Genomic DNA, 27150 nt, shown 5'->3' with positions numbered 1-27150 from the left:
TTCACACATTTTAATCCAGCCCTTCAGCTCCCGCTGGGGAGCAGAGTCCGGGGCTTACCCTGCTCCAGCACTTCAGCCGGGGAGCGAGGTCAGGGTCTTGCCCTGTTCTTCGTGTGCTGTGGCTCCATGCGGCTCCCAGAAGCAGCAGCATGTCCCCTCTCTGGCTCCTACACATAGGGGCAACCAGGGGGCTCTGCACACTGCCCCCGCCCCAACCGCGCAGCTCCCATTGGCCTGGAACTGCGGCCAATGAGAGCTGCAGGGGCGGCGCCGATGGACATGGCAGCGCGTAGAGGGCAGAGCCTGGAGCAGCATGGAGCTGTGCAGGGCACCAGGATATTTCTTGACCCAAACTTCCTGGTGCTCTACTCAGCTGTCTACTTTGCGTATGGGTAAGGACAGCCCTGCCCCTAGCCCCACGGGGTTGCGGGCCCCCCTCATCAATATCCTCCATCACACCAGGAGGAGGAAGCTGGACAGGGGTTTATCCAATCATGCCTCTGGGAGGGGTCCACTGACTCCCTAGGTGGTTTTGAGGAGCACTGGCCGCTATTGGGGACTTTCTAGTTAATGTCCTCCATGGGGATCCCTCATTTGCACCCTGTCACTTCACTCTGTCCCTCCTATTTGTCAATTTATTGTCCCCACGCCTGAAATCAATTGTAGCCTGTCCCTGCCTCCGGCTGTCTGACCCCGTGCGGTGATCAGCTCTGCTCCCCCAGCACAGACTGCCCCCTTCACCCCCATAACAGCAGAGCGCACCCCGCCCCAAGGCAGGGCAGCGGATTCACCAGATGTTACTGAGCATGCTCAGTTCTCCTGCGCATGTTCAGGAACTTCCAGGCTGCCCATCGCGTTGGGTGGCGCAAAGTGACGTCACGCCGGCCGGATGAGCGGGGGCGCGCGCAGCGGCTTCACTGGCTTCACTTCTGCGCCTGTGCGATCGCGGTGCTGAGACGTGCGCGGCCTCCTGGGGGACCCGGCGTCGAACCCCGTGGTTGTAGCTGCGAGGCAGGGTCTCCGCCCGGCGCCAAAATGGCGGCCCCCGGCTGGCGTGTCCGTCGCCGGCTCCGGAGTTGTGTTGTGGGCCGAGCCGTAAGCAGCCAGGCCCTCCCGGAAGGATCGCTGAGGTGACCAGTCCTCGTATCCCGCTCCCCACCGCCGCCATGTGTTACACCTCGTCCCGTCCCCACCCATCCCCACTGCCCTGGGTTGCTTTTTCCTGGACAGGAGCTCGTCTCCCATGTCGCAGGCACGGGTTCCTCAGATCGGGGTGCGTCTGCCCCTTACCCCCCACCCTCCCCACACACACACTCATTCCCTCACAGTGCTTCTGCTCCCCCGTATACCCGCATTCCTTCCCAGAGGGGGTACGTTTGTTCCCTCTCATATGCTCATTTTGTCACAGAGAGGGTACATTTTTGTCTCTATCTCGTATGCCCCGGCACCCAGGGCATTTTTAAAGAATAAATACAAAAATAAAAGGAAGTGGCCACTGTGCCCATTTAGTGTAGGCGGTACAAGTAGTTGGAGGATCCCTGTAACGTGGGTGCCAAGCAGACGTAAAATAGAACAAACAGGTACTAAGGCAAATTGTTTTCCCTCAGGGTTTGGCAGAAAGGAAATCCCACCAGCCAGATACATGTGAAAATGCTTCTGCACAAAGTGCATGGATGTCAACATGTTGCTGTTGCAGCTTTTCCTGTGTCTGGCACTCATTTCCTCCAATAGGAACAATATTCCCCCCCCAAAGAGCTGATCAACAGATGTTTATATTAGTATTGGTATATCCATCATTTGAACTTTTCTCTTACAGTTCTGTTTTCCCCTTAGTTAAGCCATCTCTTCAGATAACTGTATCATGTCATGTCTGTGTCATACTCATCGTACATAGGTAGATGGAATTACATAACTGAAGAATAGTTGATGAACTTTAATGTGGATTACTGTTATTTCTTTGTGGTGTAATACATCTTGAGAACATCTCTGCTGGGAACTTGCTTTCTGTATTATCTTTCAGTCCTGGGATATAGTCTGAAAATCCTGAAGGCAGGACCAGGACCTATATATGGAAGTAAGCATTTAAAATTACAGGGGACCCTATTTCACAAAATGTGGTATAAGATTATACACAAATTCCTATGATATTTTAACATTTTATTGTTATGGAAAAAGTTGTCATAACTTGTTGCTCTTAGGTGTTAACTACAAAGTAGATTGTCCTCCTTAGTATCACTTTATGGAGACTATTTTCTCTGAGTATATATTATGCCAGCCGTATTACTGAAAAAGTTTAATTGTAAGTTTTGTGGGTAGTTAAGCATGAAATTCTGTGTGTATATATGAGTTTATAAAAACAAGTTGATCCTCCAGAGACATGCTAAAAGGTTTTCAAAAGTTTAGCAGAAAAAGTTGTGCAGTTTTAGGCCTTGTAAAGACTTTTACATGTTTAACAGTGGAACTACTCAGAATGTGTAAAGTTAAGCACATCTGCAACTCTTTGTAGGACCGGGGGGGCCTTCTTCATTGCACACTAGAATTTTAAAATATTTTACTGTTACTTTTATTTGCAAGTTACAATTACTCTAGGATAAGAATTTTTTTCCCTTTATTTTTGTTTATGGGAATGCACAGTTAATTTTCTTCAAAATGCCCAACTCTAATGCCAAATCTCATCGTGGCCACCCAGGTGGTCAGGAAGCTGGCAGACGTGAACTGGTTTCCAGATCTTTACAGAGTGCTCAGCATTGTCTGGAAAATCAGGATTTTGGAACTGCATATGCCCACTATCTCCTGGTACTAAACCTAGCACCTGAGCTAAAAAATGATGTCAGGGTGAGTGCTTTTTGAATTATTTTAGACCGTCCAAACTCAATTATATTTTTTTCACTCTTAAGAACTTTCTAATGAACAGGTGTTGCTTTTATTTTGTATGTAACTTATTTTGAAGAATGGACAGGAGAATTAAAGAGAAAAATAGCAGTGTTAAGGATGACCCCATAATTTGGTTAACGAGAGCTGTTTGTGCTTGAGGGATAGGATTTGATTCATTTAATCTTAAAAGCTGAGTGGATTTAGGATTTTGTAAAAATGATGTTCTATTAGAACTGGCTTGCACTGTGCAAACTTTCTACATACAGCTCTGTAACATGTTATGCTGTGCGCTGATTAGTGGTAAGGGTAGCTGAATGACTAGGAAGAGACTACCTCACTGGAGAACCTAAGCGAGCACTCCCAGCATTATGTGCTGTTAAGGAAATAACTGTGCTCGTGTTCATTTCAAGACTAATTTCATACTACCTCCTCTGAAGTTTCTAGTGTCTTCAATTCACTGCTTTTGATACGCGTATTACTGATTTAGCAATGTTTGCGTCACTTTTCAGGAAACTTTCCAGTTTACCCTCTTCAAATGGGCTGAAGAGCTAGCTTCTCTTGCACGGATTCAAGATTTATTTAACTGCTATGAGCAGGCCCTGGAACTGTTTCCTAATGATGAAATAATATGTAATAGTATGGGGGAACATCTTTTCAGGTTGGTAGTAATCTATATTCAATTTTTTTTTTTAGATGTACTATTTATTATTAGGTTTCAGAGGAGCAGCCGGGTTAGTCTGTATTCTCAAAAAGAAAAGGAGTACTTGTGGCACCTTAGAGACAAACAAATTTATTTGAGCATAAGCTTTCGTGAGCTACAGATGAAGTGAGCTGTAGCTCACAAAAACTTATGCTCAAATAAATTTGTTAGTCTCTAAGGTGCCACAAGTATTCCTTTTCTATTTATTATTAATTAGTAATAAACATATAAGGATCTGATTCAGCTTTGCTGAATAGGGGTATCTTTGAGCTTGGGCACAATGTTAAGTATGTAATACTGAATTTCAAATCTGTTAAATCAATATAAATATATGTGCAGTAGCCACTGCTTAAACATACTATTCAATCCTAAGAAATGCATTTGGTCTTTAAAAATAATAATAAAAAAATACTGCCTTTTAAATGTCATTTACCTGCTCACGCAGTAGTTATTTAATAAAAAATTAAACCAGAATGTTTGAAAGCCAGTGTGAAGGCTATAGTTTTGGGTAATTTAATTTTTGTAAGTGGTTATGTTCCACGTTTCTGTAGGTGTTATGAAGATCCTCTGCCTCTACTCTGTTCTGTTCCTCCTAAAGATCCCACATTACAACCAGTTCAGATAAAAGAGGGCTGGTTCAGAATATGAATACCCTGTAAATTTCCTCTTCTTGATTGGTTTGAGCCTTAGTCTTTGCTTAACAATATAAGGCATTTCCCTTCACTGTGCAGTCCCTAAAAGGTGCTGCACATGGTGCCCCCACAGTGCTTCAAGTTCCTGCCAGGGTGGTATGTTAGAATAGGACTTGGCCTTGAAACCTTAATTCCTAACTAGAAATCCAGATCACTTCTATTAGAGTGGTCCACTCTGATTCTTTTTTTTTTCTAAATAAAGAGCAAAAAAACCCTTCTGACTATATTTTCCTTGCATTTTTTTTAAACTTTAAAAATGTTCAATTTTTAATTGTTCCCAGATTGAGAATTTCAGCCCAGAGCAATATTTTATGGTAATTATAATCTTCTTAAAATTGTGATCTAATGGAAACACTGGTAACTCAAGCTGTGACAATTTGATATGAGCTGTGATGGCATACATTACACCTGAATTGGGTAAAATCTTACTTAGCTTTGATTTTTGGAGTTTTGACATGTCTCCATTCTGGCTTGCATTTCTGATTCACTGTTGCTGTTTTTATCGGGCCAATAATCCTTATAAAACGCCAATTGTTTTACTGCGGCAGAGTCATGGATGAAATAGAGAGGTAGAAGCAGAGTACAATAAATGATATATTTTATGTATTTTTGCATTTTAAATCACTGAGGGTAGTACCATAAATCTTACTTTGTAAAGATAACTTCATTCTTTTTGACACAGAACTACCATATCATTGGTTAAGGAACTTAAGTTTATATCCTTAAAATGTAAAAACATAGAGACTTTGTGCAGTAGTGTCTCATAACTCAATTTTAGCCAAGTACATTGCTTGGTTTTCTAGTGAAAACATTATTTTATAAAGGAGCATATTTAGAGTAAAGGGATCTTTCTCTGAAACAGTCTTGTAAATGAAAAATTATTATGTTCAACCCTCTTAAATTATTTAGAGCTCACTTTTTTTTTATCGTTTGTCCAAGGTGTACCTCTCTCTCATATATAAAGACATAGCCCTTAAAGCAAAATAAAGTAGCTTTCAAATTGTGACTATAACAGTTATTAAAAACAACACTACTTAACAATTCAGTAATGAATGTCTAAAAATGTGATTTTTTTCCCCCCCCTAATCTTCAGGTTTCAGATATCTGGCAACCAACTGCATACTTCCATACTTTATTATTTATTTGTCATTTTTACTATTAGAATGGGCTTTAGAGATGAAGCAGCTGGATATTTCCACAAAGCACTGAAGCTAAACCCTGACTTTGCTGATGCAAAGGAGAATTTTTACCGTGTTGCAAACTGGCTGGTAGAACGTTGGCACTTTATCATGCTTAATGACACCAACAGGAATCTGATTTACCAGAAAGCAATTCAGAAGGTGGTCCGCTCTGGTTGCAGAACTGTTCTAGATATTGGAGCAGGAACAGGAATACTGAGGTTTGTCATAAAATGCATGTTTAATGTAAACTATATTAATATAAATATACTTGCTTTTTAGCAGTCATTGTCATGTACATTTAAATTATCTTCTGTAAAAAAAAAAAAAAAAAAAAAAAAACCCTGAAAATTAATTTTCATATATTAAAACAAAGCTTAAGGAAGGAAAGACATAACTAGAGTTGTTATTGTGAAGTCAGTACCTAGAACTGCTTCACTAATGGTATGTCTGGTATCCACATGCTAATTTAATACATGTTCATTCAGTCACAATGTTGAATTGGAAAACATACCTTGTAGAGATAAACGAAACAGATTGGGCTCCTGGAGTGTTAACAGAAAGATGGTTAAGGAAGAGAAGAATGAGGGGGGATTTGATAGCTGCTTTCAACTACCTGAGAGGTGGTTCCAGAGAGGATGGTTCTAGACTATTCTCAGTGGTAGAAGAGGACAGGACAAGGAGTAATGGTCTCAAGTTGCAGTGGGGGAGGTTTAGGTTGGATATTAGAAAAAACTTTTTCACTAGGAGGGTGGTGAAACACTGGAATGCGTTACCTAGGGAGGTGGTAGAATCTCCTTCCTTGGAAGTTTTTAAGGTCAGGCTTGACAAAGCCTTGGCTGGGATGATTTGATTGAGGATTGGTCCTGCTTTGAGCAGGGGGTTGGACTAGATGACCTCCTGAGGTCCCTTCCAACCCTGATATTCTATGATTCTATGATACCTATGTGAGGAAGAAAAAGTTGATAATGGGCTTCTTCTATGTAACAGATAAAGGTTTAGTAAGATTCAATGGCTGGAAGCTGAAGCTAGACAAATTCAAACTGGATGTTAGGTGCAAATTTTTAACAGTGAGCATAATTAACCAATGAAACATCTTATCAAGGACTCTGGTGGATTCTCCATCACTCGCAATTTTTAAATCAAGACTGGATGTTTTTCCTAAAAGATATGCTCTAGTTCAAACAGGAATTAGTTCAGGGAAGTCCTGTGGCCTTATACATGAGGTCAGACTAGATGATCGCAGTGGTCCCTCTGGTTTTATAGTGTATGAATTACTGCCTTCATGTCATACATATTATCTTTGTAGTAGTTCTGGACAAACTATACTGCTGGTAATACAGTGTATACTGGGAAAATCTGATATCCACCCAAGTGCTATAGTTTGTATTAGTACTGATATCAGGTACTGGTATTAAGAATATGAAATAAATGCTACAGTAAATGTACATATACTTAAAAAAAAATTCAGACTTTTCTTACCTAAAATAATTTCTAATTGAAATTTTGACAAGAATAAACTAATTCCTATGGTGATTTCTGTTATTTTGCAGTATGTTTGCCAAGAAGGCTGGAGCACCTTGTGTCTATGCCTGTGAGTTGTCGAAGACCATGTATGAAGTTGCTTGTGATGTGGTAGCAGCAAATAATATGGAAGGAGAAATCAAACTTCTGCATATGAAGTCTCTTGATATAGAAATTCCAAAGCACATACCTGAAAGGTAGCTTAAAATAGCCTACTGTGATATCTTTTTAATTCAGTTTTGTTTATGCAAGTGGAGAAAAACTGCAAAATGTAACATACTCACTAGAAAACAGAAACTAATTGTCTATTGAGATGGTATTTAAAAATTCTCACACAATTTGTCTGTTAGATTAATACTTCTCTGTCATAGAAGGCCGTATTTAACAATATCGCAAGTAATGTTTCACTATTCATTAGAGTAAACTTCATTCATTCAAACCATTTACCTACCAGGTACATTTGGGACAGACAAACCTGAAAGGAGACAAAAAGAGGAAAAAAATAGAACAATAATACAGTCAGTTAGGTCAGTGTCTGGTTGTCAGTTAGGGGTTTTCCTCCTCCTGTTCTTGGACATTTTTTGGCAGTATCTTTTGTGTGTGTGCTGTCAGGACTGGTAAGTCTGGTTAGCTCTCTAGGTCCATTCATTTGCAACAATGTCAGACCATTATTTAATGACAGTAAGGTTCTTTACATCCTAAAGGTTACAGGAGAATAATTTTACATCATTATCTTTCAGATTAGTTCCACTATAGACATCTACATACAGTAGGTGTTTCAAGTCCACAGTTCCAGGAAATTATTGTCCTAGAGATTTTACAAAAGCTTAACTACTTAGTCAAGGGGGAAAAAAAGCTAATTCTAGATCCTGCAAAGTGGTACATCCATTGACTCTTCACCTCTTTGGATCACTTTCTAATGGCTTGATCCTAAAAATAAGTTTAGGGGGATAAAGCAAAAGGAAAAGATGGAACCAAGTCCAGTATAAATATGGGATGAATATCTATGATTTCAAAAGGTTCAGTTGTCTACTAAGTTTAAAATCTATCACATATTTTTTTTAGGTGCAGTGAGAAGATAAATTACCATACCAGGTTAAACCAAAGACTTCAGAGTAATTTGCGTTTTAAAAATTTAGCTTTGTATCTTCAAAATGATTATTCAGTTGGTGTTTCTCAAAATAGATATAGTTCACTGCTAGAGTAATCTTAATGTGATTAATGGATTCCAAAGCCAGAAGGGACCACTGTGATCATCCAGTCTGACTTCCTGTATACCACAGCCCATAGAACTTCTCCAATATAATTCCTTTTGAACTAGAGAATATCTTTTAAAAAACCAACATACAATCTTGATTTAAAATTAGCAAGTGATTGAAAATCTACCAAAACTCTTGGTAGGCTGTTCCAATTGTTAATTATCCTCACTGTTAAAAATTTAGGTCTTATTTCCGATTGGAATTTGTCTAGCTTTAGATTCTAGCCATTGGATTGCCATTGGACACAAATCATTGGTGGACTTGCATCCTAGAAGTTTGACATCTTTGTTTCTTTTGAGAGACTTTTATACTTAAGAAAACTTTCAAGTTTACCATGCTTAAATACAAATGGTTTTTTTCACATGTTTAATAACTTTTTAGCCATATTTTCTAATTACCAAATATGTTTACATGTGTAATTTGCTCCAGTACATCTTGTACTTAATTCTGCAATTAATTATAATGTCAAGTTTGGAAGATCTCGCTGATTTCTGTGGTAGGTCTGAGATGCCATAAACAAAGGATTTTAACTTCACTACTCAAAGGAAATCTGTTGTATTCAGGAGTGAGACAAGATTTAAGGGTATCCGCACATGAGGTGGACATTTCTTACTTGGTGGCCTCTAGGAGGTTGGTGGGGAATTGCCCTTGTGCAGATCCTCCACCCCGACGTTGGAGAAGTTTAAGCAGCACAGAGGGCTGCTTTAGATACTGGGCTGAAGTAATTATCTGCAGGGCCATGTGACAACTGCTCCAAGTGGATTCTAGTTCTGACACATTTCTCCCACCCTCCATTCCTCTGCGAAGCACCTCACACTGGTTGCTGACAGCTGGCACAATGATTTCATCCTTAGCAAGTTCAGGTTCTCTGGTAGCTTTCAGAAAAGGACATCGGCATCTTTTTGTTCAGTTTATAAGATTTCTAATATTGGTAATTTCATCTTGTTTTTATTCACACTTAAATGTATTCATGTAGCATCAGTATGTTTTTAGCTTTATTTTCTGTTTTTGCCTTGAAAGGTGTATTTATTTATTTTCTCTACAATTGTCCTCTCATCTTTATTGGTAGTACGTCCTTTTGTACAGTGGTTATGGGTTAAATAATAGTGTCACTTTAACCAAATTATAATGTATTTAAAAAGCTTTGTTGATTAGGCTACTGAGTCCACTCAGGATCCCAGAAAGCACAATGTAACTGTTGCAGTTGGCAAACCACAGTTTGACTTAGCATTTTAGTTTTCAGCACATCTGGTTAAGAGTTGTTTTCAAATGGGATGCTTCTGGGGAGCTGTAAGTTTAAATAGCAGAAATCTATTAAAGGGTTGCTGGTGTAGACTCAGCACTATTTTACTGATGCTTATTCATCATTTCAGCCCTGCTGCTGTTGGTAGTATTGAGATTTAAGATTAATCCAAGATTAATATAGGTGCCTCAGTTTTTAGTCTCAAATTAAATTACTAATTTAAAGGTAGTATGTGCCCACTGATCTCTTTCATGTCCTGCTTAGAAGTTGTATTTAAAGTATAACTATAAAATTGCACTGTTTGCATGCTTTAACTTAATACATAACAAACTGATGATAGAGCAAAAATTTTATGAAATCTCCTTCAAGTGCTAATCACTGTTGAATTTATTTTACATGTAAGCTTGTGTTCTGGGATATGGTCTGCCATATTTCAAGTCTGTTTGAAAGGTCCTGTTTATTTTTATGTTTGTCTTATAGGTTTGTCCCATACCTAATGATTCCTAAGCATTGTCTGGAAAGTTTCATGGAAAATTGTTGCTCATTGTTTATAAACTTATCTATAGTTTGAATAACTTGTTATAACAACAGCTTAAAATATGTCCCTCTGCTGGATGTGTTTTGCTTTTCACTTACATGAATTAATACTTTAGTAGCACAGCTTTTTATCAACATTTGCTGCCTCTAGATTCAGTTTACATTTGTATTTTATTTTAAAAGGTGTGACTTCTAGCAGAAATTTGTAATGCCCATTACCATGTCATAACTGTAACTACCTTTTCTTAAAAACAATTTTTCATAGGGTTTCCCTGGTTGTCACAGAAACGGTAGATGCAGGTTTGTTTGGAGAAGGGATTGTGGAGAGTTTGATACATGCTTGGGAGCATTTGCTTTTACAACCAAAGGTGGGTGATATATTCAGATACTTATAAATCAGAACCACATTGAAACATACATACATAACACATCCTTATTATGAATGTTCCACTCTTTCTAATGCTTAAACAATTGATGCTTTATTTTTAAATTTGAGTTACATTAGTGCTTGTGAAAGTGAGATTTGACAGCCTTGTTGGCAGAAGTACAGTATCATGCCTGTTATATGTGAGTAGACAAGCAGTGACAATGCGCCTTGCGAATGACACTGCCTTATCAATGTTTTTCAACACTAACCTGGCAGGAGCAGTGTAGGGAGGGTAATTCAGTCTTTATGGCTCTTTAGTCCTTGACCTCTGTGTCTATCAGTGATGCTGATTATGATGACTTTTGTATTGTGTACACTTGTCTACTGCAAACCAGACTGAAATCTATTAATTTAATATTAAGACACAAAACGGCTGTCAGAAGGCCATGCAGTCAGTAGAGATCTAGGCTGGATTTGAAACAGCAGCCTAGAAAGAAAAGGCTTCTAGTCTCTAAGGTGCTACTGGTAATCCTTTTCTTTTTGCAAATACAGACTAACACGGCGGCTACTCTGAAACCTGTTCACTGTGACTGAAACCAAAATCACCTCGTATGCAATTAATAGAAACTAGTATGCGTCTGCTTCTAACACTAGAGGGCATTCTGTTACCAATCTGTTAAATCTTCCATTTCACCCTTATTTTATATTTAATAATTCCTTGGTGATTAATTTGAAAAGCTGGAAGATGCCACTGCATCTTTTTTGGGGGGTGAGGGTGTAGGAGGGGGGGAGTTGCTAGATGCATCTTGCCTTTAAGACTATGTAAATGTAACTCCTCCCTCCCCCCCCAAAAAAACAGAAACAAAAACACCTCTACTTTTTATTATCTGTGTCTGACAAACTTCTGTTTAGGTCTCATGAAATAAAGGGATGCAGTTTGTGAAAAGTCACAGGATCTAGTTCCTTTTTTCACGTTTTCCTCCCAAACAAAAAGATTACCTTAAAATCACCATCTAGGTGAAGGGTTTTTTATCTGCTCTATTAGACTGAAATTGATGACCTCTAGTATTAAAAACAGGAATAGTTTGATCTATTCATTATGCATGTTTTTAGGTAACTTGTATTCCTTCAAGTTAGAATCAAATACAGGGTTTAAAATTATACAAGAAAATACAATGAACTGTCACACACAACTGGTGTGTAAATAATTGAAAGCTTATGTGTAGCTCCTTGAGAGGGTAGTTTTAGATGTACTGAAACATAACAACTATTTATGAGGTTACTACTTTCGATTCACCCTCTTTCAGCCATGTCTGTGTTGTCATTTGGTGAGTTTATATTTATTGATCAGCAGCTTGTTTATGTTGAGACAGTGAAGAGAGAAAAAAGACAATAAAGAGAAAGCCAACCTATATCTAAAATACAAAGACTTGATTAGAACAAGATAAGTAAGTGAGGCCAAACAGCAAAAGTTAAGATGTTTGTACACCAAGGCGAGGAGCCTAGGTAACAAAATGGAGGAACTAGAGCTACTGGTGCAGGAAGTGAAACCAGATATTATAGGGATAACAGAAACATGGTGGAATAGTAGTCATGACTGGACTACAGGTATTGAAGGGTATGTGCTATTTAGGAAAGACCAAAATAAAGGTAAAGGTGGTAGAGTAGCATTGTATATCAATGATGAGGTAGAATGTAAAGAAATAAGCGATGGAATGGATAAGACAGAATCCATCTGGGCAAAAATTACATTGGGGAAGAAAACTATTAGAGCCTCGCCTGGGATAGTGCTTGGGGTGTGCTATAGACCGGCGGGATCTAATTTGAATATGGATAGAGCCCTTTTTAATGTTTTTAATAAAGTAAATACTAAGGGAAACTGTGTGATCATGGGAGACTTTAACTTCCCAGATACAGACTGGAGGACAAGTGCTAGTAATAATAATAGGGCTCAGATTTTCCTAGATGTGATAGCTGATGGATTCCTTCATCAAGCAGTTGCTGAACCGACTAGAGGGGATGCCATTTTAGATTTGGTTTTGGTGAGTAGTGAGGACCTCACAGAAGAAATGGTTGTAGGGGATAATCTTGGCTCAAGTGATCGTGAGCTAATTCAGTTCAAACTGAACAGAAGGATTAACAAAAATCTGCAACTAGGGTTTTTGATTTCAAAAGGGCTGACTTTCAAAAATTAAGGAAATTAGTTAGGGAAGTGGATTGGACTGAAGAATTTATGGATCTAAAAGTAGAGGACGCCTGGGATTATTTTAAAACAAAGCTGCAGAAGCTATCGGAAGCCTGCATCCCAAGAAAGGGGAAAAAATTCATAGGCAGGAGTTGTAGACCAAGCTGGATGAGCAAGCATCGCAGAGAGGTGATTAAGAAAAAGCAGAAAGCATACAGGGAGTGGAAGAAAGGAGGGATCAGCAAAAAAAAGCTACCTTATTGAGCTCAGAACATGTAGGGATAAAGTGAGACAGGCTAAAAGTCAAGTAGAGTTGGACCTTGCAAAGGGAATTAAAAGCAATAGTAAAAGGTTCTATAGCCATATAAATAAGAAGAAAACAAAGAAAGAAGAAGTGGGACTGCAAAACACTGAGGATGGAGTGGAGGTCAAGGATAATCTAGGCATGGCCCAATATCTAAACAAATACTTTGCCTCAGTCTTTAATAAGACTAAAGAGGATCTTAGGGATAATAGTAGCATGACAAATGGGAATGAGGATATGGAGGTAGATATTACCATTATCTGAGGTAGAAGCGAAACTCAAACAGCTTAATGGGACTAAATCGGGGGGCTCAGATAATCTTCATCCAAGAATATTAAAGGAATTGGCACATGAAATTGCAAGCCCATTAGCAAGAATTTTTAATGAATCTGTAAACTCAGGGGTTGTACCGTATGATTGGAGAATTGCTAACATAGTTCCTATTTTTAAGAAAGGGAAAAAAAGTGATCCGGGTAACTATAGGCCTGTTAATTTGGCATCTGTAGTATGCAAGATCTTGGAAAAAATTTTGAAGGAGAAGGTAGTTAAGGACATTGAGGTAAATGGGACAAAATACAACATGGTTTTACAAAAGGTAGATCGTGCCAAACCAACCTGATCTCCTTCTTTGAGAAACTAACAGATCTTTTTAGACAAAGGAAACGCAGTGGATCTAATTTACCTAGATTTCAGTAAGGCGTTTGATACCGTGCCACATGGGGAATTATTAGTTAAATTGGATAAGATGGGGATCAATAGCAAAATTGAAAGTTGGATAAGGAATTGGTTAAAGCTGAGACTACAACGGGTCCTACTGAAAGGTGAACTGTCAGGCTGGAGGGAGGTTACCAGTGGAGTTCCTCAAGGGTCGATTTTGGGACCAATCTTATTTAATCTTTTCATTACTGACCTCGGCACAAAAAGTGGGAGTGTGCTAATAAAGTTTGTGGATGATACAAAGCTGGGAGGTATTGCCAATTTAGAGAAGGACAGGGATATCCTACAGGAGGATCTGGATGACCTTGTAAACTGGAGTAATAGTAATAGGATGAAATTTAATAGTGAGAAGTGTAAGGTCATGCATTTAGGGATTAATAACAAGAATTTTAGTTATAAGCTGGGGACGCATCAATTAGAAGTAACGGAGAAGGAGAAGGACCTTGGAGTATTGGTTGATCATAGGATGACTATGAGCCGCCAATGTGATATGGCCGTGAAAAAAGCTAATGCGGTCTTGGGATGCATCAGGAGAGGTATTTTCAGTAGGGATAAGGAGGTTTTAGTACCATTATACAAGGCACTGGTGAGACCTCACCTGGAATACTGTGTGCAGTTCTGGTCTCCCATGTTTAAGAAGGATGAATTCAAACTGGAACGGGTACAGAGAAGGGCTACTAGGATGATCCGAAGAATGGAAAACTTGTCTTATGAAAGGAGACTCAAGGAGCTTGGCTTGTTTAGCGTAACCAAAAGAAGGTTGAGGGGAGATATGATTGCTCTCTATAAATATATCAGAGGGATAAATACCGGAGAGGGAGAGGAATTATTTAAGCTCAGTGCCAATGTGGACACAAGAACAAATGGATATAAACTGGCCATCGGGAAGTTTAGACTTGAAATTATACGAAGGTTTCTAACCATCAGAGAAGTGAAGTTTTGGAATAGCCTTCCAAGGAAGCAGTGGGGGCAAAAGACCTATCTGGCTTCAAGATTAAACTAGATAAGTTTATGGAGGAGATGGTGTGATGGGATAACATGGTTTTGGTAATTAAATATTCATGGTAAATAGGCCCAATGGCCTGTGATGGGATATTAGATGGGGTGGGATCTGAGTTATCCAGGAAAGAATTTTCTATAGTATCTGGCTGGTGAATCTTGCCCATATGCTCAGGGTTTCGCTGATCGCCACATTTGGGGTCAGGAAGGAATTTTCCTCCAGGGCAGATTGGAAGAGGCCCTGGAGGTTTTTCGCCTTCCTCTGTAGCATGGGGCACGGGTCACTTGCTGGAGGATTCTCTGCATCTTGAAGTCTTTAAACCATGATTTGAGGACTTCAATAGCTCAGACATAGGTGAGAGGTTTCTCCCAGGAGTGGTGGGTGAAATTCTGTGGCCTGCGTTGTGCAGGTCAGACTAGATGATCATAATGGTCCCTTCTGACCTAAATATCTATGAATCTAAGTATGGAAAAGAAATATTTGAGAAAAAGTATGCAGTTGATACAAGAGAAACAACCAATGCTGAAAGATAGGTGGTAAAAGTAAAGTATTTTTAAAATATATATTGAAGCTATCAAATTAATTACTGGGAAGTAGCAAGATAAACAGGGGATAGACTGATAAAATCACATGGGAGAGCATGACTTATTAGAAACTATCAGAATTCATATCTAATACAGATTGGCATTATTGAGAAATAAGGAGTTATGGAAAAATTTTACTTTACAGTTAAGCCTGGAACTGAAAATGGGATATTCTTCAGGCAGATACATTAGGAAAAAACAAAAAATACTACCTCCTAGTGAGTGACCCTTTAATATGCCATCAATTTGTTGTGATCAAAGCGTATGCAAAGAAAAGGTCACTGTGGATGCAACAATATCAAAGGAGCATTTGAAATGCTTTGGGAAATGAAAAAATTGGGAAAATAACTACAGCTTCTAGACTTTTCATCCTTCAGTATATATAGTATACAATTGGCTGTTTTTTCAAGAAAAGAGGAATAACTTAATTCTCTACATTTGCACAAAAAATTGAATTGACTGCAATTACAAAAAATAATTAAAAACGTCATTAGTCTTGAGAATATTTATTAAAGTTTTTGAGATAATAATGAATGACAGAGAAATAACAAACTTAAACTCAGCAGTACCAGTAGAAATAGGTCTTCATCTCATTGTGCCATCTTATTTATTTACATTTTCACAGCCTAAAAATCAAGACATTGGCACAGAAGACTATGGCCAAGTTATTCCTGCAGGTGCTATTGTATTTGGGATGGCAGTGGAATGCAAAGAGATACGCAGACATCACAGGTGTGTTTATACTTTGACAGGATTTGGAGCTCACATTTGACCGATTTAGGAAAAGAAATGTGATCAATTTAAACAAAAGGGAAATATTTTTATTTTCCATTCACTTAACACAAATATTTGTATGTATTATTGTGTGTGTAGTTAAATGAGACCACCAACTTAAGCAGCTGTGCAAAGTATGAACAGAATTTCTGTATGGTTGAGTGACTGAGCTGGTACTGATTAACTTTTAGGTCTGTATTTAACTCCTGAAAGAGATGTATGTTTAATATTCCAGGAACAGCTACCAACAATGTCTGTTATCACACTACGCACGCAATATGTTCAGTGTTCAAGGGGAAGGACTGTGTATAAGCTTTAATTCGTCTAATTTAGGCTTGTTTGTGGTTTTCTTCCTCCCTGCTCCCCCCCCCCCCCCCCCCCAGGGTGGGAGTACAAGAAGTTGCCTGTGTGCATTTGGCAGAAACAGTGGAGTTCTGTAGTCCAACACGTGCTTCTGTGAACTCAGAGGAAACTATTGAACCTTACACCACAGAAAAACTCAGTAGAGTTCCTGGGGGTTATATGCCACTGACAGAACCCTTTCAGGCCATGACAGTGGATTTCAACAATCTGGAGGTAATGATTTCTTCACTGTCTTACATCCTAAAAACAAACAAACAGAAAACCTGTAGAGCAGCTGATGCAGAGCCAAAAGTCTGGCTTGTCTGTAAGGGTATTTATTCATTTCCGTTAGGTTGGGTGATAGTTATCTGAGTTTGAGCACCCAGGTTAGCCTGTGCTGGGTGTGAATAGCCACTCTGCAAAGCCGTACCTGAGTTAGTGTGCTCACTGGGGCTGCACTCACCCACGTGCATCATTAGGACTTCTGGGGGTATATCTCATGGTTCCTTGTGCTGCAGGATTCTTTCCCAGTGAATTATAGAAGAACTTGTCTGTCCTTCTAGGAGGGAATTGTAGGAAAGGTATTGGAGGACTGTCCGCACTCAAGTGATTTAGCTGCATTCTCACTGCAAAGTGAACAGGTTACCAGTCTGAGTGAAAGTGGCACCTGAGCTCTTGGCTGTAGCCCCAGTTAGGCCAGCTAGTCTGGGTTTAAAGCACCAGTAAACTTGGGTGAGGGGGTTTTGTGTGTGAACAGAAGTAGAGACAGGGATAATATCCAAGAAATATCCTGAGGTAACTCTGCAGTAAAGACACCCTAAGTAAATTTATTAAATGTGATGTTATGTGTTTGTCCATATGCCCTTGACCTACTGGCTCATTTTTACCACTAGAATTGCAATATATAAATGAGTTGTAACTGATCAGATTTCAAGTAAAATTATAGAAGTGTATATGAATTGTTGAGGATGACACAGGAAAGAGTATTTTATATTTAAAGTCAAAATATTACCACTTAACAATGAGCTGCTAATAGATGGTTGCAGTGGAGAGTGGGATAAGTCACCATTCAAACAACTCATGATTTATTTCCCCTATGGAAACCATCTTGTACATCTATATTTTGACAATGTAAATAGGTTTATTTTTGTGTATGTGTAACGCCCACAGACCCTGGTCGTCAGTGGGCAGGATGGAATTGGGGACCTCTGGAGCTTAGTGCATGAGCCTCTACCGCATGAGTTAAAAGCCAACTGGCTCTTAGCTAAGGCTGTAGAGCAGACTCATTCTCTCCCCCCCCCCCCCCCCCCGTGGTCTCGGTGCCACTAGAGGGGGCAGAACACCACACCCAGAAGGTGTGTGGGTTACATATGCACCAAATAGAGCTGAGTACGTCTCTGAGCCAATGATAGCAATGCAGACTGAAAGGGCGATACATTTTGATGCTGGTGCATGTGTGTGTTTCTGGCTTGTTGACCCATGGAGAGGAGTTTGCACCAAAGTGGTGAGCCAAAGCTGAAAATAAATTGTTATATAGATAAAATCATTCTTGGCTACTGATTGGTTGGGAATTGCTATGTTCTGTATCGGTAACTTTCCCTGTTCACCTTAGCTGACATCTAAGGTCAACGAATGAAGTAAAGCAAAGCACTTGAATATATTACAGGGAACTATGCTGCAACAATCTCTAATGTCTTTTCCAGCTCTGGCTTCTCTGATAAACGATTAGTGTCTTGTCAAATGCGTAATCTTGTACATGTTGTTCTCAACTTGTGCCAATATATATGTTTTTAATCTTACAGAATACATTTGATAAGATCCTAGAAATAATGTGGAACGCTCTAAACATTTTATTACCTAGATCAGTATTTCCCAAACTTGGGACGCTGCTTGTGCAGGGAAAGCCCCTGGTGGGCCTGGCCGGTTTGTTTACCTGCCGCATCCGCAGGTTCGGCCGATTGCGGCTCCCACTGGCCGCAGTTTGCTATGTCCGGCCAATGGGGGCGCGGGAAGTGGCGCAGGCCGAGGGACGTACTGTCCGCCGCTTCCCGAAGCCCCCACTGGCCTGGAGCAACGAACCGCAGCCAATGGGAGCCGCAATTGGCTGAACCTGCGGACGTGGCAGGTAAACAAACCGGCTGGGCCTGCCGGGGCTTTCCCTGAACAAGCAGCGGAACAAGTTTGGGAAACACTGAACTAGATCTTCAAATAAAGCAGATTCCAGCCTTACTGTGTGAAGAGGTATAAATACAATACACAGTAGGTGAAAACAAATGTATTCATTTTTGTTTGGAACAAGTGAATACTCATGACTGTGCAGCTTTTTGCCACCAGCAATCTGTTGGCAATGGAGTTACCTCTCCATACACTGGCAACTCACTCGTTTTTTTTCTCCCCTCATGCCCACTGTTGGTTCTCAAATAGTGTCATTCAAACATATTCCCTTTTTAAAAAAACAACAACATAAAACTGTTGACACACTAACAGTTGGGAGCAGGGGTTACATATCAAAGTACGAAATTCAGAAATTAAATTAACTGCTTCTGGGGTTAATTCTAAAAACAAGCTCTAAATTTATGTTCCCAACAGTAAAAAGGAGTCTGACATACATTCCAGTCTCAACATTAGTCAGCCATCATTCTTGGGGAAGAGGTACTCAAGTTTTATTTCTCTTTTTACTATCATGGTCAGGAACTGAAAAGCCTGGCAACCAGGAAGCCTTGCAAGTTCAGCGTACCTGTCACTCAAGGAGGTATACTGGATGCTATTGTGGTCTGGTTTGTACTACAACTTGATGATGAGCATAGTCTATCTACAAGTCCCAGTGAGGAAACTTGCTGGGAACAAGCAGTCTACCCTGTGCAGGGGCTTCCTGGTATGTGGATTTTCCATGGCAATACTATTAACTTTTTTATATTTTGTTTATTTGATAGTAACTAGTCTTCAAAGGATGCTATCAATTTGCCTCAGAGATAAGGGAACATATTAGGGAAAGAGGACAATGCATCACTAACCATAGCAGCATATTTCTCTTCCTCAGTCTCCCTGAGTGTTCCTCGCAATCCTTACTTCATTATTAACTTAGTTAGCCTTTCCCCACCCATCACTGTCCCTCTTCTCTCCCTCTTATGCTATATCAATAGTTTCCTCATAGGAGATGGAAAATGGCTTTAGTGTAGATTTTGCTTCCTAAAACCACAGATTAGACATTTGTGTGAACACTCCCTTATAATTTCTGAAAGTTACTAATGTACCTTTTTGTACTTTTTTGATAAGATTATTCTGTGAAACCTGGAGACACTGTGATGATGGAAGTATGCTGCCAAGATTGCTACTTGAGGATCCAGAAGATTTCTGTTTTAACTTCAGAGTATGGGATGGACATTGAAAGGGAGAACACACTGGCTTTGGGCAATGAGGCTGAACTATGTAGTGCTCTGGCTAGTCTTCAAACTACTAGCACACCGGATGGCATGGGGCAGGAGTGCATGCTGGAATCCACTGAAATTGCACTTCTGAACAATGTGCCATACCATGAATGCTTTAATGCTGCCATTGGCAAAGTGTTGTCATCCTTGATCCCAACGAGAGAATCTCTGTCAATGGATATTGATGGTCACGATAGAGAGATGAACTTTGAAAAGAGTCAAAACAAGAACTCCTCGTATACAACTCATGACCCTTTGTATGTATTAGATGTGTCCGAGGGCTTTTCGATTCTGCCAATAATTGCTGGCAAACTTGGACCAGTTAAAGCTTACAGTTCTGTTGAAAAAGAGCAGCATCAAATAGCCCTTAACATAATTTCAGAAGCCAACCATTTCCCTAAAGAAACATTAGAGTTTTGGCTCAGCCACTTAGAGGATGAGAGTGTGGTGTTACAGAGACCCAAATCAGACAAACTGTGGAGTATTATAATTCTGGATGTCATAGAGACTTCAGGTTTAATCCAGCAGGAGGTGATGGAAAAGGCAGCAATATCCAGGTACTGTATGACATTTGTAAATCTTCTGAAAGTGAGAGAGAACCTCCCTAGTAATTTCAAGCTTCAGCCAGTCTGACTGAAGCTTGGAATTATTTTGGTCAAAGACAATCGGTTAAATTATTTCATTTTTATAGAAATTTATCACTGTGATTTAAAAAAAAAGGGGGGGGGGGAATCTTATGCTAAGCATACCAGAAATCTAAACAACAATTGTCCTGATGCTGTTATCAGCAGCATGAAATTTTAAGAGATCTGAGTGATAGAACAAGGTCAGAATCTTGTACATTTCAAGCTGCTGTGGAACAGACTGAAATTCTTACGAGACAGATACATGTGAGCTAGAACAGAGACAGAGAGAAAAAGGGATAGTGAACAGACAAAAAGGTAACACAAAGCAAGAGAGAAATGAAGAAAATACAAGACAAAATAATAGAAAATAGCAAGAAGAGCAAAAACAAACAGTGGGAGGAACATTAGAGAAAGAAAGGATGAATTTTCAGTTTTAGAGGGCTTTTATTGGGGTGGTGTGGGGTGTGTGTGCATGTGTAACATTTTCATCTATTCATCCAGACTTTTAGTGAGGTCAGGATAATAATATCAAGGGGGCGTGATTTTGCTGTATCAGCCCTTTTGGGGAAGTTGGTTCTGATTGTGTCATATGTACATTCACATCAGTTGTCAGAGACTGTGAAGATGTGGCTAAGGAAGTAAGTCTCTCTCTTTTTGCCATTTGTTGTCCCTGCTAGTGCCTTTGTAAAGAGACCTCTGCTAGAAAACAAGGAGAGCACAAAGTCAAGGCAGAATTAAATGCCTACTTGCTGCTGCTCTTGACAGCTCAGCAGTCTGTGTCAGGGAACTGAAGAAGCCTCTGAGTCTAGCACAAGAATACTGTTAACTTTTGTTTCTTGTGTGTATTGAGAATGATTTTGTTAAATATTTAAAACACTGCTGGCATCCCACATGTGGGTGATTTAATATAATTAGCACTATCCTGGGCACATCATCCTGGGCACATCAACTGAATTCCTGCCATTTTCATTCTGCACAAGGGATTGACTCTCAAGCAGGATTTCCTGAACAGTGCCCTAGTGATCTCTTTCCCAGCTTCTGTTGCCATTTTTTCACAATCCTTCAGTATTGTCTCAGGAGTCACAGTGTTGTAAATAAACCAGACCTTGTATTTGAAGCCTTAATAGCCTATAACACCATCTTACTGAAATAACTACATTCTACATAAGAATGGCCATGCCAGGTAAGAACAGTGATCCATCTAATTTAGTATCCTGACTTCAACAGTGGCTGGTGCCAGATGCTTCAGAGAGAATGAATAGAACAGAGCAATTATCATGTGATCTGGTCATCCAATCCCAGCTTCTGGCAGGGTACTGGCCTGGAAGGGTAGGGCTTGCACTGACATAGAATGGCCTGTCTCCAGTGCTCTTCCACCTGTCCTGTCACTGTTCTTCACTGGGTATTTAATATTTTGAGTTCCCCGAGTCAAAGACAAAACGTCAACCAGCCTTCAAAGAAAATGAATCCTGGTATAATACAGTGTGGAATTTGACAAGGTATTTTAGATTAGGAGTGATCTGAAAAGCTGTTAGGCCCCAATTTGGAGAAGCATTTGAACACTTCTGACTTCATTGGAACTTAAGTACCCATTCTGAATCAAGACCTTAATGCAGTCAGTTTATTTCAGGGATGGGCAAACTATGGCCCGCGGGCCGTTTTAAGCCGGCCTGTGAGCTCTCGCTGGGGTGCCGGGTCAGGGGCTGCACCACGCGTCTCAGCCTCGCTCTGGCGCTCAAGCCGGGGCACCGGGTCAGGGACTGCACCATGCGTCTTGGCCCTGCTCTGGCTCTGCAGCCAGGGTGCCGGGTCAGGGGTCGCACCATGCGGCTCCTGGAAGCCGTGGCATGGCCCCGCTCCAAGGGTCACGGGCCACTCCGTGCCTAGGAGCCGGAGAAGGGACAAGCCACTGCTTCCGGGAGTTGCTTGAGGTAAGCGCTGTGCGGAGGCTGTACCCCTGAGCCTCTCCCCACACACCAACCCTGATCCCCCTCCTGCTCTCCAAACCCCTTGATCCCAGCACGGAGCACCCTCCTGCACCCCAAACCTCTCATCCGCAGCCCCACCCCAGCTCCCACATCCCCAGCCCTGATCCCCCTCCGAACCCCTCAGTCCCAGCCCAGAGACCCTCCTGGACCCTAAATGCCTCATCCCCAGCCCCACCCCCACCCAGAGCTCCTGCACCCCAAGCCCAATTTTGTGAGCATTTATGGCCCACCATACAATTTCTATTCCTCAGTGTGGCCCTCAGGCCAAAAAGTTTGGCCACCCCTGATTTAGTTTCTTACTAGCAGGAGAACACATTTTGGCAATAAACATCTCTATCTCTCTTTATAGGTGTTTGCTTCACTCTGGAGGAAAGATATTCCCACAATACGTGGTGATGTATGGGATGCTCGTAGAATCGCAATCTTTAGTACTTGAAAGTGCAGTTCAAGGGACTGAACCCACACTTGGGTTTAATATAGCACCTTTTATCAACCAGTTCAAGGTAGGAAGTTAGCGACATGCTTCAATATCAAGCATAGCTCTCAAAACCCATAAATGCCCAACTGAGGGCCATAACCTCAATATAAGGAATTTAAGAAAAAGCAGTGCTGGAAGTATTAATGATGTTGGATTAATTTCTTCAATATATTTTATAACTTAAATTCTGTGCATAGATACTGATGTAAATTTACTGTAATAGAAGTCAAGACACATGCTTCAGGTAGGACAGAAGTGATTTGTGATCTGATATGGAGAGCAGTAAAAGCGGCTGCTACTCTAAAACCAGTAAAAGTTATGACTTCCAATACTTCAGTGTTCAAAAAAATAGCTTTGGTAGGAGACTGTTTTCTTATGCAACTTGTGTCACAAGGGCCAGATTTTAAAAAGGATTAGAAGCGATAGTTATTTTAACAGTTCAGTTCCTTTAGGAAGCAATGCAGTAATTCACAAATTGAAAGTTGCTGTTGTATAATTGTTAAGCCTGAAAGCCTGGTATATTCCTCCTTAGGTGCCTGTTCGTGTATTTTTGGATCTTGCCACATTACCATGTGTGCCCTTAAGCAAGCCAGCAGAGCTGCTAAGACTAGATCTCATGAATCCCTATTTGAACAGCTCCAATAGAGAAATAAAGGTAAGTTGAACGGGCACAATTTTTTTTCAATTCCTCATTACCGTGGTTGAAAAATTCAGTACAAAAGCTATTTCAGTGCAAGCCAATTTGAAGTAGATTTGAACAGGTTTGAACCACTGTATTTGATTTTCTTGGTGATCTAGCCACTGCTATAATACAAATAAAATCAGTGAAAAATTAGAGTTCTACTTCCTTACAGAACCTCTTTTCATTTTTAGGTGCAAGTTTGTAAGTCTGGCCAAGTCACTGCCATTCCATTTTGGTATCATATACATCTAGATGAAGATATTTATTTGGATACGTCAAGTGATTCCTCCCACTGGAAACAAGCTGCAGTTGTTCTTGACAAACCGATCCAAGTTCAGCTTGGAGATGAACTTGTGCTCAACATTCAGCACTATAAAAGCAATGTCAGCATCACAGTAAAGCAGTGAAGAGTAGTCACTTGGAAACTGATTGATATGTTCAAATCAAAGAAAATTATCTATGCACATTAGCAGAATGGCTCAGCATTTAAGGTGTTTAATAGAAGAGCATAAAATCTAGGTTTTATGTTTTGGCCCAAGAGGGTTTTTTTAAATTGATTTAATTTAAAAAAAAAAAAAAAAGAGGACCTACTGATGAACTACAAGTCATTCTGCAAGGACATTTTGAACTGTTATAGTGAAGTCATGTCTTCCTCAGCAGCAGGAAGCTTCATTGTCAACTGAATTGATTATTTCTCCAATTTTCCTTTGTACAAGCTGCAGAGGAAGCTGTAATTTTTGTTGCAGAGATGCTCACAATTTTTTGTTTTTGTGTAAGGTGCTCAGATACCTTAGCAGTAAGCACTGTATAAATATCTACATACATAGAATGCAATATTGTGACACAATTAGATCCTCCCCTCAATCCCACACCTTGTTTGTGGCAACTATTTTAAGTTGCATGAAGCTGTATTAAGGAGGCAGTTTTAAAATAAACTCGTGAATGCCCTACATGGTTATGTTCCCTCCTCTTAAACTCTCCCCCCACACATACCCCCGGTTATAGATCTGACTATGTATACATTTATTTCTCACTGCCTCCAGGCCCCCTGGGTTTTGTCCTCCTGAGTCTGCACTACCCCTACAATTGCAGCAGCACAAGTTTATTCACAGTTGAACTTACTCTTAAGAAACACTTGTCAAAGTCATGAAGCTGTTGTGCAGGGTAGAAGGATAGTCATGTGGTTAAGAAACCAAGACTCAAAAAGTTTAGATGAACCAGGAACTGTACTATTGTGAACTTTGAGTTACTTATTCTGCCTCACTTTACCCATCTGGAAAATGGGGATACTAGTTCCCTACCTACCAAGTTCATCAAGATTGTTAAATGTTTGATATACTCAGATTCTGTGGTGGTGGGTGCACTTGTATGAGGTTATTTTGCTGCTTAGAAAAGAGTTTTACAAACTCTTAAGTCCTGCACTGGAATGCACCGCTTGACAAATGCTTCACTACTGTGTAAGAGGCGCATGCACTAGCTACAGTTAGAGAAATGTTAACTTTGTTACATGGCAAAGATTAAGAAGTTGAGGTACAATTGAAGGGAATTAGAAAATTTCAAAAACAAAGGCAAAAAATAGGGTAGGAAAGAAAAAAAAGCTGTCTTCTCAAATTTGATGGCAAGAAAGCAAAGACCAAGACAGTTTTTCCACATTAAGATTCTAAAACGAAACCTATTGTCACTATTTCTTTGTTTCCTACTCTAAACAGACCGTGGACCTTAAAGAAAGGGAAGAGTGCATTTTTTATTTAGTAGAAAAAGCTCCAGATGTAGTTCTTCAAGCTCTGTGCCATTCCATACAAATAGCAGCTTTTGCACAATAAAACACTGCTTTTATTAAAGGTAATTCTGAATTCTCTGCCAAAGCCTGGCTATTCTGACCGAGCAAAGAAGTCTGAGAGTGAGTTTTTATGGACAGATTAAGTTGCAGTGCTTAGTCTGCCTTGATGTCTTCTTTCCTCCTGTGCAAGGGAAGGATACAATTATAGTTTGATTTTCACCTGTGCCAATAGTGTCAGCACATAGTGTCAGCTTGCTTGCATATTTATACCTGCCTCCTGAAATTTCCACTACATGCATCCAACAAAGTGTGTATTCACCCACAAAAGCTTATGCTCCAGTACATCTGTTGGTTTATAAGGTGGCACAGGACTCTTTGCAGCTTTAACACTGTTCAAGGCTCTCCTTGGTGTATGGAAGAAAAGTCTGGCCAAGTCACTGCCATCCCATTTTGGCTTCTGTGTCGCTGCATATTCTCTCTGTCCACAGATTCCCAATGGAGAACGGTTGCAGGTGACAAGTCCATTGGGCCTGCTAGATATGATGGCTGGCTACCAGAGGGATGCAGTCAAAGGACCCAGCCAGGGAGTGGTTGGACCGTGGGGCTGCATTTCAAAGAGAAGTGGAGGCAACAGCTTGCCCCTTGATGGAATGGCAAAGAGGTCTCAGCAAGGTAGTCTATCCCAGGACCATGACAGAAGGCACTGACTTGCCTTCAAGTCCATAATCAGGTACCATACCCATTATTTCTTCAGAATTAGAAAATAATTGGAATAAAGCCCCCTTCCCTCTGTACTGCAGAGGAACTTCTTCCCTGCTCCAAGACATAGAATTGATTCCACCTCTTGAAGCACAAAAACTCTCAGGGTGCAGCTATATAATCTGGAGATGAGAAGTTGCCTTCCCCACCACCCAAGTGTTTCTTAAGAATCCCAGTGTCTAGCACATTGTTTTTGAAGCTCATTTCCCAAGGTTGACATTAGTCAGGTCTCCTGAGAGATGTTACACACACTTCCACAGTACATAAACATTTGCACTTTTAATACAATGAACTCCTAGAAAATGTTCAGCAGACACTCGGAGATCCTCCAGTGCCGTGGATGATTTTATAATAAGAGGATGGTGAAGTGAGAAGCAGAGGAGGGGTTGGCAGCACCAGTCAGTGTTACTAATGCAATTGGTATTGAGCGAGTTGTCAGCCTCACAGAGTCAATATTAGGGGCAGCTAGTGTCCTTTCCTGAGACAGTGCCTACAGTCTAATACCGGTCTTTTTTAGGACTCCAGTGGTACTCACTCCAAGTCAAAAAGTCCCCTTACAGTGGGGTGAGGTGTGACCATAGCCTCTTCAAGCTTGCACCTGTGGGGGGAGGAACAACATTCCTTCCTACCACTCTCATGGTTTAGAATAGGACCTGGCAATCTTGCCAGGGTCATCTTGGAGAAAGGAGCCACAGTTCACTAGAGCACTCTTGGACCCAGAGTGTTCAAAATGGAGAGAGAATGGCTTGTTTGCCAGGTATGAGACAAACCTCAATGATCTAGAAGAAAAATTTGAGGGGAGTGCCACTAGCCTTCTGTGTCCTTTTTGAAAGATTTTCAGTTATATGTCCATTACCCAAGAAAAAAAATCTTGTGGCAATCTTTAAGCAGCATAGCTATTTCACAGTAAAGCCAGTTTTTAAAGCTGGGATACTTAAGTTTTAACTGAATCCTACTATAAGGGAAAAATTTCCTCTGGAGCAAAGAAATTAAAAAAAAAATCTAAATGCTAGTTGGCACACACACTCTACACTACCAAGCCTAACATCTCATGTACTGTAATGCTGGCGGTTGAATGAAGCTTGTGAGTGTAACAGCCGTGCTTCATTCAGGATAAATATAAGAAATT

At 40.3% G+C, this 27150-nt stretch overlaps 1 protein-coding gene across 6 annotated transcripts; it reads left to right on the top strand.

The window, feature by feature from the left end:
• Positions 1–775: 775 nt before the first annotated feature.
• PRMT9 (protein arginine methyltransferase 9) lies at positions 776–25323 on the top strand. 6 transcript variants are annotated; one of them, XM_007055703.4, is made up of 14 exons: positions 776–1130; positions 2021–2074; positions 2635–2835; positions 3384–3532; positions 5429–5665; positions 6998–7165; positions 10273–10375; positions 15790–15896; positions 16322–16514; positions 18972–19155; positions 19557–20265; positions 22672–22825; positions 23333–23455; positions 23674–25323. In XM_007055703.4, the coding sequence occupies exons 2-14, from the start codon at positions 2069–2071 to the stop codon at positions 23887–23889; spliced, it is 2550 nt and encodes an 849-aa protein (XP_007055765.3). In that variant the 5' UTR covers positions 776–1130; positions 2021–2068; the 3' UTR covers positions 23890–25323. The 6 variants fall into 6 exon arrangements, 5 of the variants coding, with proteins under 5 accessions (XP_007055765.3, XP_027673899.2, XP_027673901.2 ...); XM_027818098.3 differs by having other exon boundaries at positions 856–1130; positions 1895–2074; XM_027818100.3 differs by having other exon boundaries at positions 887–1130; positions 2625–2835.
• The last annotated feature ends 1827 nt before the right edge of the window (positions 25324–27150 follow it).

Source organism: Chelonia mydas, chromosome 4, assembly GCF_015237465.2.
Source record: "Chelonia mydas isolate rCheMyd1 chromosome 4, rCheMyd1.pri.v2, whole genome shotgun sequence".
Taxonomy (NCBI): Eukaryota; Metazoa; Chordata; order Testudines; family Cheloniidae; genus Chelonia; species Chelonia mydas.
This window is presented reverse-complemented; position numbering and strand designations above follow the sequence as displayed.

Coding starts and splice junctions, on each gene's coding strand:
- PRMT9 (XM_007055703.4), top strand. Junction 15,897..16,321: donor GAGATACGCAGACATCACAG/GTGTGTTTATAC, acceptor CCCCCCCCCCAG/GGTGGGAGTACAAGAAGTTG. Junction 23,456..23,673: donor GCTCCAATAGAGAAATAAAG/GTAAGTTGAACG, acceptor TTTCATTTTTAG/GTGCAAGTTTGTAAGTCTGG.